Raw genomic sequence first — 18593 nt, 5'->3', positions numbered from 1 at the left:
ACAAAATCTCACCTTCCTCCTACAGGAGCCCGTGGAGGTTCCCAGGGCATCTGACCTCTGAGGAGCAAAAGGTTTCTGCAGATTTCCTATGGCTCAGCAACTCTGAGCTGTCTTGGGGTCAGTGCTGCTTTTGCATCCCTCTGTACCTCATCATGAGATGTAGAGTCTAATACCGACTCTGCTTAGTAGGCACAATTATTTCTGAAGATATATATATAATAGAGACATTCCCACAATGACTTGGCTAAAGTTCAGTCTAGCATTATCTGACATTGATTCCAATAGATGCTTTTTGAGAAAGGATCATTTTTATTGAAGGCATTTTCCTTCTGTTCAAGAAATGCACATTGAATACCTTTGTTACATTAACGACCCATTATAGATTTACTACTTATATATTAATCTAGTGTCTTCTTGAATTTTCTTGACAAGCTCAATTTATTGAGGTATTTTCAAATGCCCCTGTATTGAATATGACATTAAAATGCTACATAGATTCTTTTCATTGCACCCGAGGATTTACTGAATATCATTAAGATACTTCAGATTAAAGATCAGCCTAGAGTCAAATGACTGGTGGTTTCCACCAAAAACCTTGGAATCTACATAGGTCTTGTGGCCTGGAATTTTTTCCTGACTTTATAGTCAGTCATGGGAAATAATTTCAGTGCCTCCCTGACACTGGAGCTTTCTCTAATGAACAGCTACATTTGTACATGTCAGCTGCTGTGAGGGGCATGAGAATAAAAATGGATCCCTGTCCTCAATGAGTTCGTAATCTCACAGAAGAGATCAAACCAGGATTCTAGAAACCCTGAACAAAAGGAAGGTCAAATCTCTCACCTTTAGATTTCCCTCTTGTAAATGAGGGAGTCAAAGTAGATAATACTGGCATCTTTGCTTTATAGTTTGTAAAATAGTTTTACACTTTTTCTCTTGTAAGGTTTTTGCCATATGGAACATACACTTGCTGGAGAGAGACAGTGAGAGGGAATGTGAAAAATCAATCCCCTTGGGGGTGGGGGGAGTGGCCACTGTGGAATCCCTTCTTCTTCATCCTCCTCCTAGGATTTTAGGAACACACACACACATGTCCTTGCATGATTTTCAAGCCACTAGGTCCAGAACTCTAACCATGGTCAGTCATGTGGGACTCTATCCTGCCACATTCTGGCCCCTTCACGCTTTTTTCTAAACTGTTCCTTACAATCATGCTGTGAAGTAAGAATTACAAAGGTAAGGAAGTTTACTAAGATGTTAAGCTGCTAATTACAGTTCAACCTCAACTGTTGGCGGAATTAGGGACTTGAATGAGATACATTTCCATCTTCAGATTTCTCACCATGACGCAAAAGTCAATTACTAACCCACAAAAATGGGATTCTGACACCAACATTCTTTGATTCTCAGTGTTATGTGTATAGCCTTTCTTGTATTTACTGTAATGAGTATAAATCAGACAAAAGCAGGTCCTGTTAAAAAAAAAAAAGTAATCTACAGTTGATTAACAAGGAACTAATCTAGACATGTCTTTTCAAAGTCAAAATTCATGTGATCAAATGAAGGCTCTAGAGCATTACAGATATGTGTATATAGATTGTGCTAAATGTCTGCAAGCTAAGAGAACATCTTTCTTTGAAAGGCCCCCATATTATCATCGTCTATGAAATCAATGTGCTAAGATATTTAATGAGAATTTGTTCAAGAGTCTTGATGTAATTTCAGTGCTTTCTAAATTATTCTTTTTCTTAGCTCTCTGGATAGATTTATATTTATCTGTGATGCTCATACAATAGGTTCCTGCTCTTTCTCAAGGTACTTTGGAAATATGAAGGCTATATAGCAAAAGAGAATCAAGAATCTTCCTCTTGCAACCTTTGAAGATTACTGTTTCAGAGGAAGCTGTAAGGATCTGAGGGAACTTTCTATTACTCTCATGAAGGTGTCACCAAGTTCACTGCTGGGAAGCCTGCCCATCATCTTCATTATCACTGCATCTAAGTTGCAGAAAGGCAAATATCTACTTCTTCTTTATTTCTACAGAATTGGGGGTCTGTGGGTATGAAGCAGCACCCTCATTAGTGACAAAATCTAGTGCTTCTCCACCTAGAAAACAGCTTTGGCATTGGTCCAGAGGTCGTCTGCTGTATGGGGAGGAAAGCAGGCGTATGGGTGAGCAGGAAAAATGAGGTCAGCTTTCAGAGCAGTCAACCATCTCTGACGAACTGGCTAGACTGTGAACTGCAGAATATTTACTGCAGGGAGATGTCCACACAGGAGACACTCAGTCTGGCCAGACCCGGAGCCCCCACCCGAGGGCTTCAGAATGACAAAGTCACAACACCGGGGACACCGATTCATAGCCAGGCACCAAATCTCTTTATCCCAGAGAGATTTCCTCTGGTCCCTTTCACTATTACTCAGGGGAAATGCATGAATCGGTCTACTCTGGAGTTGGAAAGAAGTAATAAAATTTACCCAGGACAATCTCAAAATCAGTGGCTTGCATGAATCATCTTTGTATCTTGTTTTAATCCACATCAACCCACTGTTCCCCTCCAGGCTAGATTACAAACCCTCCTGTGTGCTCTTAAAGCAGCCGCCCATCTCTCTGTCTCTGCACTCACCTGCCTGAGTGATGGGCAGTCCACCTGCCTCCTAGCTACCATGAAGACCAGAGGACAGGAACCTGGATTTCGAGCCCAGGCAGCAGCCACACCGGACACTCAGCACAGTGCCTGATACATGCACTAAATATATTGATGGAAAAGCAGTTTACAAAATTGAGCCTAGTCACAATTTCACAAATTGTATTTCAAATATTAAGAGGAAAATATACTCAAACATTACATAGTTCATGTCTAGGTGTGTTGACTTATTTAAACTTTTTCAAATATTTAAAATTTTACTTTGGAGCAAGCATCTATTTTCATAAATTTCAAAATAGTGTAAAATTGCGAACACGTAAACAAAAACACTTATCATTCCACAATGTAAAGTAACCCTATTTTGTTTCTGTCCTACACAGTTATTTTCAAGATTAGAGTATAAAGCCTCCCCCAAAATGCCACTGGTTCTTCATTTTATTTATACAGACAACCCAGAAAATTTCATCCAAACATCAAGTTGAGCGGCAGTTAGAACCCTGCAGTTCAGAATAGGAGTCATTTTCTTTCCATTTTTCTTTCTTTTAAAATTTTATCTTATTTATTTATCTAGCTAGCAAGCTACAAGGCACTTGCACTAGCCAGAGACGGAGAGAGATTGAGAGGGAAATTGAGAAATCACCCCCACAGGGACCAGCAGTTGGCAAAACAGCTATGTCACTGAACTCCCATGTAGTCGACCACGGTTTGAATCCTGGATCCCTGGACCCGGTGGCTTAAACTCACGCTGGGCACGTGTGCGTGCATGCCCAAGATCCCAAGAGGAGAATAGAGGAGAAGGGATTGTGGTGTGGCCATCCCCCTGGGGGGTGATTTCTCACTTTCTGTCTCTTTGTCTCTCTCCTCTTTCTGGCAAGCACATGCACCCTATAGCAAAAATCTCTCCAACTAAAAAAAAATAATAAATCACCCCCACAGAGGGGATGGCCACACTATAATCCTTTCTCCTCCATTCTCCTCTTAAGATTTTGGGCACACCCCCACACATGCCACCAGGTTCAGGACTCCAATCATAGAGTCAGCCATGTGGGATCCAGCCACCTTAACCCCTGACCCATCTGCTGTCTTAGGAGTCCTCTTTGATCTTCCAGGTGTGAAAAGGAGCCATATATGGAAAAGAAGTTAACAGGAGACTGCTCTGGGGTAAGCTAGGGAAATCAGAAGCAGCTACAGTAGGAAAACTCATTCCCCTGGACCAGGGGAGAGCTGGTGCTGGTTCTGTTACTGGCTGTGTGGTCTCAGATCATTTGACTTCTCGAAGCATCAAATTTTCCATCTATAAAAGTCAGATCTAGAGGTCAGTAGGTGGTATGGTGGTTATGGTACTAGACTCCCACATGGCCGACCGTGGTTTGAGTCCCAGACCTGGTGGCTTTAAAATCATTCTAGGCACATGTACATGGATGCCCAAGATCCTGGGAAGGGAATAGAGAGATTGCAACATGGCCATCCCTCCTGAGTGATGATTTCTTACTTTCCCTTTCATGTCTCTGTCTCTCTCTGCAGTGAGAGCACATGCCAGAAGGCAAAAATCTCTAAGAAGGAATGCGTGTGTGAGTGCCCAAAATCTTGAGAGGAGAATGAAAGACAAGGGATTGTGGTGTGGCCATCCCACCTGGGAGTAATTTTTTGCTTTCCCCCACTCGAGCACAGACGCCTTGGCAAAAATCTAAAAATAGGTCAGATCTAACACCTGTCCTGCCTATGTGTGTGCTGTATTTGGAAACAATTGATACAAGCCCCCAGGAAATGAAAAGCTAGGGACCAGCAGTTAGCGTAATGGCTATGTCGCTGGACTCCCACGTAGTCGACTGTGGTTCGAGTCCCAGACCCGGCGGCTTAAACTCACGCTGGGTGCATTTGCATGTGTGCCCAAGATCCCAAGAGGAGAATGGAGGAGAAGGGATTGCAGCGTGGTCATCCCCCCTGGGGGGTGATTTCTCACTTTCTGTCTCTCTGTCTTTCTGGAAAACACCCATATGACAGGGATATATATATACAGGCAAGAAATAACCTGAGAGAGGCTAGCAAGTAGTGTGGTGGTTAAGATGCTGGACACTCCCACATGGCCAACCGTGGTTCAAGTACCAGACCTGGTGACTTGCTTTCTCACTTTCCCTCTCTCTCTCTCTGTGTATTTCGTTCTGGTCAAATTAAAATAAATGAATGAATAAATAAAATTAAATAAATCAAAAAAAGAAAGAAAGAAAGCACTTGAGATGTTTAAGATTGTGTAATACCACTTATCTTCCTAACACACCACATGACCATGACCACTCAACTCCAACTGAGTCAATGCTCTCTGCTTCTTCTCACACAACTGATGCGGGGACACAGAGAGCATGTGTGTTAAACCCTCATCCAGCAGACCATTCGGCCAGGAAAAAGAAAACTGGTTTTTGTTTTTTTTTTTTTTTTTAATTCTCTGGCAGATTTAAGACCTGCTCTCTTATCTCTATAGAAAATTGGGGTTGGGAACCAGCAGTTAGTGTAATGGCTATGTCGCTGGACTCCCACGTAGTCAACCGCAGTTCGCGTCCCAGACCTAGTGGCTTAAAACTCACGCCAGGTGCGTGTGCGTGCGTGCCCAAGATCCCGAGAGGAGAATGGAGAAGGGACTACAGGGGGACCAGCCCCCTTGGGGGGTGATTTCTCGCTTTCTGTCTCTGTGTCTGTCTCTCTGTCTGGTGAGTGCACGTGCCCTATAGCAAAAACCTCTCCAAAAAAAAAGAAAATTGGAGTTATGTGCTAAGTCAAGTAAATCAAAAGGGAAAAGGACAAAAAAGGGGGGAAATACTGTTAGCAATCTAATTCCAACAGTATTTAAGGTGTGTTGCAAATAGAAAAGGATTAAGGTCCATCAAGGTGGTAGAGGTTAAGAAGAGAGTCTAGGGGGTCAGCAGGTGGCATGGTGGTTAAGGCACTGGATTCTCACATGGCCAACTGCAGTTTGAGTCCTGAGTCGGGCAGCTTGATAATCACAACAAATACATACATGCAGTTTTTTGTTTGTTTGTTTTTAAGAAGAAGAAGAAGAGAAAAAGGAGGAGAAGAGGAAGAAGAGGAAGAAGAAGAAGAACAAGAGGAAGAAGAAGAGGAAAAAGAGGAAGAGGGCGAAGAAGAAGAAAAAGAAGAGTCTACATCTTTTTTAGAAAGTGTAGATAGGCCCTTCTTCAAGAGACAGACAGCTCCATGGCTCCTGCGATCTAGCCATTTGGGGAGAAAGGAAGATGTCCCACTGATAACTGGGCCTCCAGCATCCAAAACTCGCGTGTTTGGGAAGAAACCGACCATCCACCAGATGACTAGAAATCGCTGCAGGACCACAAGAAATATGGGGAAGCAGGAAAATACCTCTCCTCCCACAAGGGAAAAGGATAGCTCTTTATCCACACACAGTTCAATGGAAATCATGGAAATGTCTGATAAAGAATTCAGAACATTCATAATGGCAAAGCTAACAGAGATGGAAGAGAAGAGAGACAAGGAACTGCTGAAGAGAAAGGAGAAAGGAGTTAGGAAGGAGAAAGGAGTTGAAGAGTTCCAGGAGGTGAGGAAATTCATGCTAGATCTAAAAGAGGAATTTCACACTTTACAAAAGAATCAGATGGAACTGTTAGAGATGAAGGCTATAATACAAGAAGTCAAAATCTCCCTTGAAAGTATTAAAAGCAGACTAGATCATACAGAAAATAGAATCTCTAATGTAGAAGAGAAAATGGTTGGCCTAGAAAAATCCACCGTGAAGACTGAGAAAATGGCCCAAAAATTTGAGAATAATATGCAAGAAGTACTAGATACAATTAAACGTCCAAACATCCAGATAATAGGCATCCCAGAAGGCGAAGAGACTCATAAGGGCATTGATAATCTATTCCATGAAATCTTACAAGAAAATTTTCCAAACCTGGAGAGGCACTCAAAGATTCAGACCCAAGAAATACAGAGGACCCCAAATAGAATCAACCCAAGAAGATCTTCTCCAAGACACATTATAGCCAGATTGACCAAAACCACAGACAAAGACAAGATACTAAGACTGGCAAGAGAAAAAAGGCAAGTTACCTACAAAGGGTATCCCATCAGACTAACGGCAGACCTCTCATCGGAAACAATGAGAGCGAGGAGAGAATGGGAAAATGTATTCAAAGTATTAAGGGAAAAGCAATTTCAACCGAGAATTCTGTACCCAGCAAGGTTATCGTTCATTTGGGAAGAAAAGACACGAACTTTCCCAGATAAACAAAACCTGAAAGAATTTACCAGCACCAGACCGGATCTCCAAGAAGTTCTTAAGGGAGTGCTATGTCAGTAAAATTAAATGCAGACACACAGAAATAAGAGTTCAGAAACTAAGAAAATGGGCAACTTAATTGTAGGGCCAAAAGCTGGAGTTGAGTATTACATCCCAGATTTCAATCTGGAACATCGAACCTCAACAGATACAGAAGAAAGATTAAGTACATGAGACTGAACTGATGAAACAGTATTCTACGACTTGACTAAAATATTGCTGCTTTTCTTCTAAGCTTTGTTGTCCGGTTTTAAGGATTTTTGTCCTGTCTTCAGCTATCAATAGATTCATGTTCCTACTATTTGAACAGAATACTAACCTGTTTCTAGGCTTTAAGTTTCAAAGAAATATCCTTACCAGTTCAAAACTGCTTTTCTTGAAACCATCGGCTGATCTTGCTATTGAAAGTAGTTAGATTACTTATGATATTGTGTGACCAACGAAATGTTGGGGGGAAAGGGATTGAAGACAACTGTAGACAGCAGAGATAGTGTAATAAGAGAGTGGAATAGGGCAGAGGGTTAGACATGGGGTAAAAAACATATATATGAAAGTAGAAATGGAATATTATGGATGATAACATGCATTATTAAGCCACTATGCAGTATATTCTCAATGGGAAACCACATTTAGAATGTTGTGATGATGCCTAGGGAATGAATGTAAATTAACAAAAAAAAATTTCAGAGAAGAAAAAAAAAGGCATTAGAAATACCTATTTGATGACTGCAGTTAAGCTATATAGCCCTAGTTAGGTGCTACTTTACAGTATGTTCATTCTATTCACTGAGGTTTATGCCTAAAGTCAGACTTGTGTTCATGGATATGTACATATCAGCTGTGCTTGCTATTGAAAATATTTAGATTTATTAAGATATTTAGTGAAACAATAAAATGGGGGAGGCATAGAAAGCAACAATAGATACCAGACACAGTGTGGGAGGAGGGTGGGAGATGGCAGAGGGTGAGATAGGGAATCAAGGATGGGAAAAACGGCAAAATATACAGAAAACAAGAAATGGACAATGATTTGTTGACAATAACACATATGTTGATGTGCTTGATTGAGCCAATATACAGTGTATTCTCAATGGAAAAATCTCATTTTGTATGCTATAATGATGTACAGTGAATGAATGTAAATAAAGAAAGAAAAAAATGTAAAAAAAAAAAAAAAGAAAGTGTAGATAAAGGAAGGAGAGTGCTACCATGGATCGCTGATCCCTCATATATTTTATTCTTAGCAATGACCAGCACTAGATGCTTTCAAACCATGATTTTTAGAGACCCACAGTATTCTTTGGTTCAAATATTGCTCACAAATTTGTCTTAATTTCTTAATTTTTTTTGAAGAGGTTTTTGCTATAGGGCATGCACGCTCGCCAGAAAGAGAGAGACAGAGAGACAGAAAGTGAGAAATCACCCCCCAGGGGGATGGCCATGCTGCAATCCCTTATCCTCCATTCTCCTCTTGGGATTTTGGGCACACACGCACACACACACACACATGCCCAGTGTGAGTTTTAAGCCACCGGGTCCAGGACTGGAACCGTGGTTGACTACATGGGAGTCCAGTGATGTAGCCATTATGTAATCTAGCCATTACGCCATCTGCTGGTCCCAATTTCTTAAATTTTTTAAAAGATAATTTTACTATAAGGTATATTGCTCACCAAACACAGAGAGAGAGGACAGAGAGGCAGAAAGTGAGAAATCACTCCCCAAGGGGTGTAGATAAAGGAAGGAGAGTGCTACCATGGATCGCTGATCCCTCATATATTTTATTCTTAGCAATGACCAGCACTAGATGCTTTCAAACCATGATTTTTAGAGACCCACAGTATTCTTTGGTTCAAATATTGCTCACAAATTTGTCTTAATTTCTTAATTTTTTTTGAAGAGGTTTTTGCTATAGGGCATGCACGCTCGCCAGAAAGAGAGAGACAGAGAGACAGAAAGTGAGAAATCACCCCCCAGGGGGATGGCCATGCTGCAATCCCTTATCCTCCATTCTCCTCTTGGGATTTTGGGCACACACGCACACACACACACACATGCCCAGTGTGAGTTTTAAGCCACCGGGTCCAGGACTGGAACCGTGGTTGACTACATGGGAGTCCAGTGATGTAGCCATTATGTAATGTAGCCATTACGCCATCTGCTGGTCCCAATTTCTTAAATTTTTTAAAAGATAATTTTACTATAAGGTATATTGCTCACCAAACACAGAGAGAGAGGACAGAGAGGCAGAAAGTGAGAAATCACTCCCCAAGGGGGATGGCCACACTGCAATCCTTTCTCCTCTATTCTCCTCTCAGGATTCTGGGCATGCTTGCACATGCACCTGGCGAGAGTTTCAAGCCTCTGGGTCTGGGACACAAACCACAGTCAGTCATGTGAGAGTCCAGCAATGAAACCACCATGGCATCTGCTGGTCCCAATATCTAAAATTTCCATTAACTGTACAATTCTTTATCGTATGCCAGATATTGGGTGACATGTCTTGCATACATTACTTTATTTCATTCTCACTGCTATATTCATTCATAAATGAGAGATTTGAGCTTGAGCTTGAGAGAGGGTAAATCCCTATGCAAAGTCACACCACTAATAAATGTACCAGGCAGGACTTAGACCCAGTCCAAGTATCTCCAGGGCCTACACTTTTATTCACTAGGCCATGCAGTAAACCTGATGGCTGGGAAGCCCTTGGCACTGTCTAGACTAACAGGGTCTCCCAGGAAAGGAACACTGAATGAGCAGAAAGAAGGAAGGAGCGGAAGATGGGGAGGATACAGCAAATTTACTCTAAAGCAGTCGAAGGATCCTCATGATAACACTGTGGAGGACACATAGAAGCATCAGGCTCTGCATCTGGCAGTTTACAGGAGAAGGCTGGATAAAGGATGCACTGCCCATTTTTCTGCCTTGACTTTAGCTAACGCTGCTCTTCCTTGCTCCTAGAAGCTACTTACCTGATAGGGGTACAAGGTAACCCCATTGGTTCTTGACAGGGACCAGGTGCCATCCAGGTACTGATGAGCCTGGATGGCCACCGAGTTGAGGATATTCCCATTGCTGGGACTGGTGGCCATCTGGAGGCTGACCTTGGCTTGGTGGGTTGGGGATCCACTCTTCTTTTCTGCTCCATTGCTGACCCCAAGGCTGTTGGGTTTGCTGCTATGCTTGTTGACAAAGCCTGTGTAGTTGGAGGTGGCATAGGCGGCGGGTACAAAGGCCCAATCCCTGGGCTGCTGGAGCCCACCCACATGCCGAGACCCCACCAGGGTAGGGATGCTGGAGAGCGGTGGGGGTGAGCCAGGGGAGGCATCGTAGTGTTCACTACCAGCTGCCTGCTCCAAGGTCAGCACCATCTGGATGGCCTCCTGCTTCAGTTGGTTCAGGTGTGTGGCACAAATGTCACAGCGGTTGTCTCTGTCATTCCATGCCTTCCGGATGGTATTGGGGACCTGGAGTTTGTCATGAATCACCGCTGAGAAAGCAGGATCCTGGAGAACACAGAAGCAAAGAAAAGGAGAGCCTGTAACTCAGGACTGGCAAGTACAATTTAGTTTAAGTTAAGCCCTAAATGTATCCAAAAAGTTTGAGTGTTTGATTGGCATCCAACAGAAATGAGAAGTCAGACTGGCAGAAGAACCTTCATAGTTGACAAACACATTGGACAAATACAAAATGTTTATAATGAAAACTTTAAAGAAGTTCTTAAGTACAATATCTCCTTCCAGGCCAGCCAAATACAAGTATTCTTATTATTGTGTCCACTAAGGAATTATAACCATACCTGGTCTCACCACCCGCCCCCAAGGTATTGACACAGAAGACACAAACATCTATCTGTCCAGGTGTAATGGGGGTGGGAGAGGCAGTCAGCACAATCATCCTGGATCCATGTACTGCAGCTCCCTGTTACCCATAGAAAGTTGGCAATAGATGGAACTGTCACTTGTAAACTGGAATAGAGACTGTTCTAAGAAAATCTTGGCCTCATCAGTACTGTGTGCTACGTGCCACTGGAAGAAAACCAAATGAAACATTCTAGACCAGAGTTCCAGCCAGCTCTAGTAGCACAGCGAACCTCTGCAGATCAGCTGTGTTAACTACATACTCACATTTGGCATTTGCCCCGCGGCAAGTCGGTCATATCTATATCTATGTAGCTGATCACCCGACCCATTAAAACAAAAATATCTCTGTGACAAACAGTCTAAGATACTTTCCTCCACAAACTTCATGTATAATTGCTATGAAAAAAGTCTTTAGCTCAGAGATCGATATCTATATGAAATCAGAAAAGGGGTCTAAAGTAGATGGTATCTCTCATTTACTTCATTGTCATTTTTACAGAGAAGCAGGACCATATAAAGAAACAAGTACTAGGAATATTAATTAAGTATTAAAATATTTTTCAGGCCCAGCTGCTGTGATACAACAGTAATGTAAGTGCCCTGCGAGGCTAGAAGCCACTGGGGATTCCCAGAACACCAAGGGTATGTATGTGGGCACCCAAAATCCTGAAAAGCTGTAAGACTGGGGAAAGGAGATTGTGGTATGATAAAAGCCTGTCAAGGGTGCTTCTCTCTTTCTTTCTCTGTCTCTCAAATATGCACATAGGTACTCCCTATCATTATTTATTTATATATATCTGTAAATTTTTAGTTCTGCTACTCATTAATCTCACTGAACCTCTCTGTCACACAAGCTCATGGACGATCCCTGTTTTAAGATCCGTCTAGTACTATGACTCTCTTTTGGGGGGAAATTTAGATTGTAGAGTACTCTGTCTACATATATAGACAGAGCCATGAAGCCACTTTGGAGGCCTGGTTGAACTTTTGATGTTCAACACTTATTGAAAATAATTGATGAAGCTCATCTCAATACTTATTTTCCTTTAGAGCATTAGGAGAAAATCTGCTTTTCTGAAATTTGCTGTTAGTTTGTATGGGAGGAAGCCCCATCAGGGCTAAATAGGTTTGTTTGAGCAATGGATGAGGGGGCTAGTGTAGGGCAGCCAGGGTGGGCAGGAAGATGATTGGTGGGCTGGTCGTTCTTAATTACGATCTATCTTGATTATGTGTTCCAGCATTTTGTTTTCCTTGTTTAACTACCCTGAACAGCTCCTCAGCATGCACTGATTAATTGATTAATAAATCAAGAGGCCTCTTTACACAGCAGAAGCAAGGAGTGGCTCAGGAGGTAGAAACTCAAGACAGTCACATAAAATGATGGGAAACAACAGGAGGTCAAGGTTGATCAAGTCTCAGTTGATGACGTGATATGAACCATATGAAGCCTGCCTTGTGGTGACTTCTTAGTGACAACTACTTTGTCCAGAGAGTCTCTAATCACAACTCAGAGCATGTGGGACATGAAGGGGCCCCTTGGGGGTATTCTATAGCAGACTATTACGTCAGTTTACAGATAAAGAAACAGCTCTGAAAGAATTGAGTTTGGACTGTACGCAGATTACTTGACCACTAGTCCATGATTTTTCACTTCAAGAGTCAAAGAGCCATATCCATTAGTAATAGACTTATGTTTTGCACAGACATGTAAGCTTTTCACCTCACTCACCTAGGAAATATTCATTCATTCAACAGGAATTTATTGGGCCAGTCAGTGGCAGGGTAATTAAGGTGACTGGATCCCTCATGGCTGACTTTGCTATTCAAATTCCAGACCCAGAGACTTGAGAAAAATGCCAAGCATGTGTGCATCTATGCTCAAAACGCCAAGAGAAAAAAGAAGAAGGGATTGTGGTATGACCATCTCCCCTGGAGGGGTGCTTTCTCACTTCTCTCTCTTCTTCTCTGTCTCTCTGGCAAGCTCACACGCCCTATAGCAACAACAATAAACAAACAAACAAACTTATTCAGGCCTTCATCTTTGCCGAGATGTAGACTTTTTGATTCTTCATGTAACATTGCATAACAAGAATTTTTCCTCATCAATAAGTATCATTTGAAAATGTGGTTTTTATTGACATCACATTTTAGTTGTTCCGTAATTCATTTATTGATTCCTACATCCTACTGCATAATTGAAGAAAATGGGGGAAATCAGTAGACTAGTATTTACATGTAATACAGAACTGATGCTTGATGGGTTCAAGTCATCAGACCATTTAGTTTTAAGAAGCTTCAAATTAATCATTTAGCCAAGCATATGAAGTAGTGCCAAAGTAAGGAGGCCGCATTCATGTATCACAGTTTATTTTAGACCCAGCCTTTAGATTCCAGGTGTGACTTTAACATAGAGACATAGCCACTTCACACAAACTACAAGTGCCATCCCTGGTTCTAAAGATTTCTTCCTCTTTTCTTCCTGTTTTTCACTCTCTTCCTTGAAGCAGTACCTTCTTGATTCAGCCTATTGCTATTTGCTGCTCAGCTTCCAATACTTAACAAGTAAGTAGGTATGTTGTCACCTAACACGCCAGGCACTGCACCAGGCTGGGGACATGAGAATATGGGGAATAATTCCCATCTTCTATGAGTTCACAGTCCAGGGGACCTTGATAGTTCCAAATACCAAGTCCCTCTGCTGCCACCTCTAGTCTAGTCTGTAGCAACTCACAGAACCAGTCAACACACACTCAGACGCATGAAATGTCAGCAAGATCTCAGTTCCTTACCACTTCCTCCAGCCATACCTGTGCTAACCAAACCATGTACTGCAAAGGGTAAAAAGCAAGCAAGCAAACAAAAACATTGTGGTTTCCATGGCTGGGCTCACTGTCACTATCATGGGCACAGAGAGCCAAGAAGTAGCCAAACCCCACTGTCATCTCATCTGGGGAGGAGGAGGAAACCCGAGATTGATTCTTGGATGAAACTGCTGGCTGATATCAAAGAAGTAGTCCTTAAATTAAGCAACCCTTGATCTGAAACGCTACGTTACTTCTTATCATCAAAAGGCCTCGGTAAGTCAAGAGACACATCTATGGAAACTAAAATCCTTTTCAAGTGCTTGTCCACACATTATAAATATTTTAGTGTGACTCAAAAACTTCAAAGAGGGATGGTCAACAGACACAACTTTCTGTATGTGGTGAAATAAATAGGATGCTACATCAAGAGGGAGAGTAGTAATAAAGATGAGGAAAAGGGAAAAGGACAAGGAGTCTTCAGAGCCATGGATGGCAAACATCAGTGTTTTATGACATGGATAGAAAAAGAACTGCAATGGATTCTGGAGACAGACTAAGGAAAGGTCAAACCAGGACCCAGAGACAGAATGCATGACCTCTACCTAGCCCATTTAATTAGACATTTGTACTGTCTAATTCTGATCCCTCCTGTGGACTTGGGAAAAAAGTCAAATGGGAATAATGATGAACCCACACATGAGCTGAACTTCTACGTTTTTGGTTTGTTTGTTTGTTTGCTTGTTTGTTTTAATTTCCTAGAGAGCATGTGAGTTCCCCAGAGACAGACAGACACAGAGGAAGAAAGTACTCTTTAATGGAGAGTGGTCACTCTGCAATCTCTTGTCCTCCATTTCTCCATCCTGTCAGGAATTTAGGCACACACACACACACTTGCCTCATGTTTCTCAAGCCACTGGGACCAAGATTCAAACTGCACAATCAGCCATGTGGATCCAGCTCCTTTAACCACTAGGTCATGAGGCTAATTTGAGAACCTCTATTTTGAAAGACCCTATTTTTATTACAACATATATGAAATAGGTTGTTGGCACCTGGACATTATTTTCATCCTAAATTTTTTTTTTGAGAGAGATTTTCGCTATAGGGCACATGCGCTCGCCAGACAGAGAGAGACATAGAGACAGAAAGCAAGAAATCACCCCCCAGGGGGGATGGTCACACCGCAATCCCCTCTCCTCCATTCTCCTCTCGGGATCTTGGGCGCGCACGCACATGCGCCCGGCGTGAGTTTTAAGCCACTGGGTCCAGGACACGAACCGCGGTCGACTACGTGGGAATCCAGTGACATAGCCATTACACTAACTGCTGGTTCCCCATCCTAAATTTTTTTAATTTTGGTATTCTACACTCAAAACACTCATTCTTCCAGAAAATACACAAAATCTTTTTTTTTAGGTCTCACCTCCTCCATAAAGAAGAATTCAAGATGACACCAAGGAAACTGGTAAAGTTACTTGGAAGGAAGGTTAGGTATAGATGAAGTTAACATTCAGACACCTAAATCTGCCCAAGTAGTGATCAGTGCGGAAGAGCAAAAAACAACAACAAAAAAAAACACCTCCACAAAATGGTTTTCCGATCCTTTTATTGCTCTTCTACTGCTTCTAGAGGATATTTCAGGAAAAATGGGGTCTCCTGCTACATCCCCTATGGGTCTCTCATAGTTTACTGACACTGTCCGGTTGACTCACACATCTTCTCACAGACTTACCTAGATTACAACAAAAATCTTTCTTCCTCCTCACTGACAATCATTTCCCAGACAATCATATCCAACCCCACGGCTTCCATGGTCGTCTATGTCCTGGCAACTTGAAATTCTCTCTCTAGCCCTGTCTGACCTTTCTTCTAAACATCAAGCCTTATAAATGGGGTCTTCAAAAAGTTCATGAAAAATGTGTATTATGAAAAAGCTATGCATAGATTTTCATATTTTATACACTAGACTTGTACTTTAATTTCATTTTTTTTATAAACTTTCTGAATTCTCTATTTGTATGTAAAGGCCCCCAGACCATATCAGCCAGATAAATACTCTTCAAACTGATTATTCAAAAGTAATTTTCTTTACCTCTAAACCTACTCTTATTCTGGTAATCACTAGCTAATTATCCACTCAGGGGTCCATTTGAAGGTCCAGGCTAGAAATTGAGAACATTATTTCTCCTTCTTTCCCTCACACCTAGTCACCAAATTTGGTAGATGGTACCTGCTATAAACCCTTGAACTAGTCCTACTCTCCAAGCCCACAACCTTGTAAATGATTTTAGCATCACTCATGCCACCAGAATCTCCCCAAGTCTAGCCTTGACCTCACTCTGTTTTCCTAAACCTTCATTCTAAGAATTATCTTATAGTCTGTGGTTTTATTGGTAGACTTATTTCTCTATTATATTCTAAGCTAATTAAAGAAAAATATTCTTTCTTTTCATCTTCTTTTTTTTGTCTGTTAGAGGGCACCTGCACTAACCAGAGAGAAACAGAGAGAGGAAGAGGAGAAAGCACTCCATGGGTAGTTATACAGCAATTTCTTCTCTTCTATCTCTCCTTCCTTTCAGGATTTTGAGAACACACACACATGTGCCTGGCATTTTTTATTTTTTTATTTTTTTATTTTTTGGAGAGGTTTTTGCTATAGAGTATGTGCGCTCGCCAGACAGAGAGAGACAGAGACAAAAAGCGAGAAATCACCCCCCGGGAGGGATGGCCATGCCACAATCCCTTCTCCTCCATTCTCCTCACGGGATCTTGGGCACGTACACACATGCGCCCAGCGTGAGTTTAAGCCATCAGGTCTGGAACTTGAACCACAGTTGACTACATGGGAGTCCAGTGACACAGCCATTACACTAACTGCTGGCCCCCCTGGCATGTTTTTCAAGCCTCACGGTCTGAAATTTGAACTGGATGGTTGGTCATATGGGGTGTGGCTGTCTTAACCGCCAGGCCACAGAGCCAGCCCCTTTCTTTCCATATTTAATTTTCTAGACTTTAGTATAGTCCCACTGTAAAATAATGGTTCAACAAACATTTTTGAACTGAATGAATGAATTAATTACTTAATGAAAGAAATTCAACCAAGGCTAAAACAATAAAATAATCAAGTCAATCTAGGTCCATCATTCTTCTCTTTTTTTTCTAAATGAGTTAGTCACCTGTTATATAACATATATATTTGTCATGAGACAAACTGTTTCATAGCTAACACTAACTGTTGTAGGTTTCCAATCATCTCTGTTCTTTCTGGCTTAAGGGCCTCATGTGGGTCAACCACAGTCCTAGCATCTTCTTTTTCTTACTGGTTATTTCTTAAATCAGTAGAATAGTTTCTCTGATCTCAGCTAATCTACTTATCTTTTTCCTAAATTCCCAAGAGAATAACACTTATATAGAAATAATTTTTTTAAGGTTTTATTCTTAACCATCAGACTAGTTCATCAACAAGAAGACAGGAGAAATCTACCCAAAAGAAAACTCCAAGGCCAGCTGGTGACCTGTGGTTAAGGTGCTGGATCCCACAAGGCCAACTACACGGTTCATGGTTCCTAACCCAAAAGCTTGAGAAACGTTAACAGTCACATGTGCATGTGTGCCCAAAATCTCAAAAGGAGGGAAAGATAAAGGACAGAGAGTGACCATTTCCCTTGGGGTGGGGGTGCTTTCTCACTTTCCCTCCCTCCCCCTTTATCTCTTTCCAGAAAGTGCACATGCCCTCTAGCAAAAAAAAAAAAAAAAAAATCTTAAAGAAAAAAGAAAGAAAGAAAACTCCAGACCAATATTACCCACTGAGTCTAAAGCAGGTAGCAGGCTTATTTTCTAAGAGCTAGCTGCCAGCTTTTCATGCATGACATGGGCCTGGTAATGAAGGCTGTAGAGTCTGCAGAACTTAATCAAGAAAACAACAACTACTGCCTAGGCAGGCAAAGCTATTTGCTAACATTCCTTATTGCTTTCTATGTCATTTCATCCTCTGAGGGCTATCTTGCTCAGCAATAAAATGCTAATGCCACTGCTGAGGACAGAAAGATTTTCCACATTATTTTAGTCAAATGGGTACTTGGAGTATGTTCCTCCAAAGTCTCTGTGTCTGTGATGAAGGCAACAGCTGGAGTCAGTGTCCAGCGTGTGTTGTACAAGTTCTTGTTGATGTTTGCTTCTAAGTTATTATTCTACAGGCCTCTAGTGACAAGCTTGACAAGGCTTACGCTGATCTTCAAAGGCAGTTTTCTTCTACTTTGCTCCTAAACTTTCTTCCTTTTCCTCCAATGTTGTTGTTTCCAGAGGCCAGAGTGGAAAATAATGCCCTGAGAATGAAATGTTGTGTTCCCTTCCTCTGGCAATCTCCCAGAAGATCAATGGCATTTATCTTCGCACTCCTTATAATCCCCTCCATGGCTCAGTTTGTATTCCCGCTACCCCCATCACATATCCCTTGAGTGTCCTTTCTTCCTTAAGAACCACAAAGTTGTTCCTAGCACTTCTGCCCCTCAAAGACAGGTGTTGACATGAATAATTCTTTTTTGAATGAAAACTAAAAAATGGAAAGTTTGCAACCTTAGGTGGAACTAAACCAAGAATACCAATACTTTCATCCATAGTTAAACATTCAGATATTTGGATTGGAATGTCTCTCAAACAAATATTTTGTTTTGTTTTGTTTTTTCCCCTCAGCCATTTCAGAAGGGGAGAAAAATCAAGGGTTTAGCCAAACCTTAATTAGCCACTGTCAAAGAGGAATGTTTAAACTTATGAAATCTAAAGATACTTCCCAAATTCTACCCAGTGGATTTATTTCTTCCTTAGGAAAAATTTTCTTCCTTGATGCTCCCTGACCTGTACATCGCATTCTCCACAGGTGCTTGAGAGGAAGGAAGATCAAAAGGATGCAGAGAGTCATTATCACTGCAGAGTCTTTCTCTTCTCACTCAGTTACCCTGTTGGA

At 41.6% G+C, this 18593-nt stretch overlaps 1 protein-coding gene across 1 annotated transcript in view; it reads right to left on the bottom strand.

Annotated features, from left to right (window-relative positions):
* Window positions 1-15442, bottom strand: part of KIF26B (kinesin family member 26B) — a 368595-nt gene extending 353153 nt beyond the window's left edge. The window contains exons 1-3 of the mRNA XM_006157282.3: window positions 15397-15442; window positions 13634-13773; window positions 9936-10469 (exon numbers count right to left, since the gene is read on the bottom strand). Coding sequence (XP_006157344.1) covers window positions 9936-10469; window positions 13634-13773; window positions 15397-15442 — 720 coding nt within the window. The remainder of the gene's footprint in view (window positions 1-9935; window positions 10470-13633; window positions 13774-15396) is intronic.
* Window positions 15443-18593: the final 3151 nt, after the last annotated feature.

Source organism: Tupaia chinensis, unplaced genomic scaffold, assembly GCF_000334495.1.
Source record: "Tupaia chinensis unplaced genomic scaffold, TupChi_1.0 Scaffold000532_1, whole genome shotgun sequence".
NCBI classification, from domain to species: Eukaryota; Metazoa; Chordata; class Mammalia; order Scandentia; family Tupaiidae; genus Tupaia; species Tupaia belangeri.
Note: the sequence above shows the minus strand (reverse complement) of the source record. Positions and strands in the feature narration are given on the sequence as shown.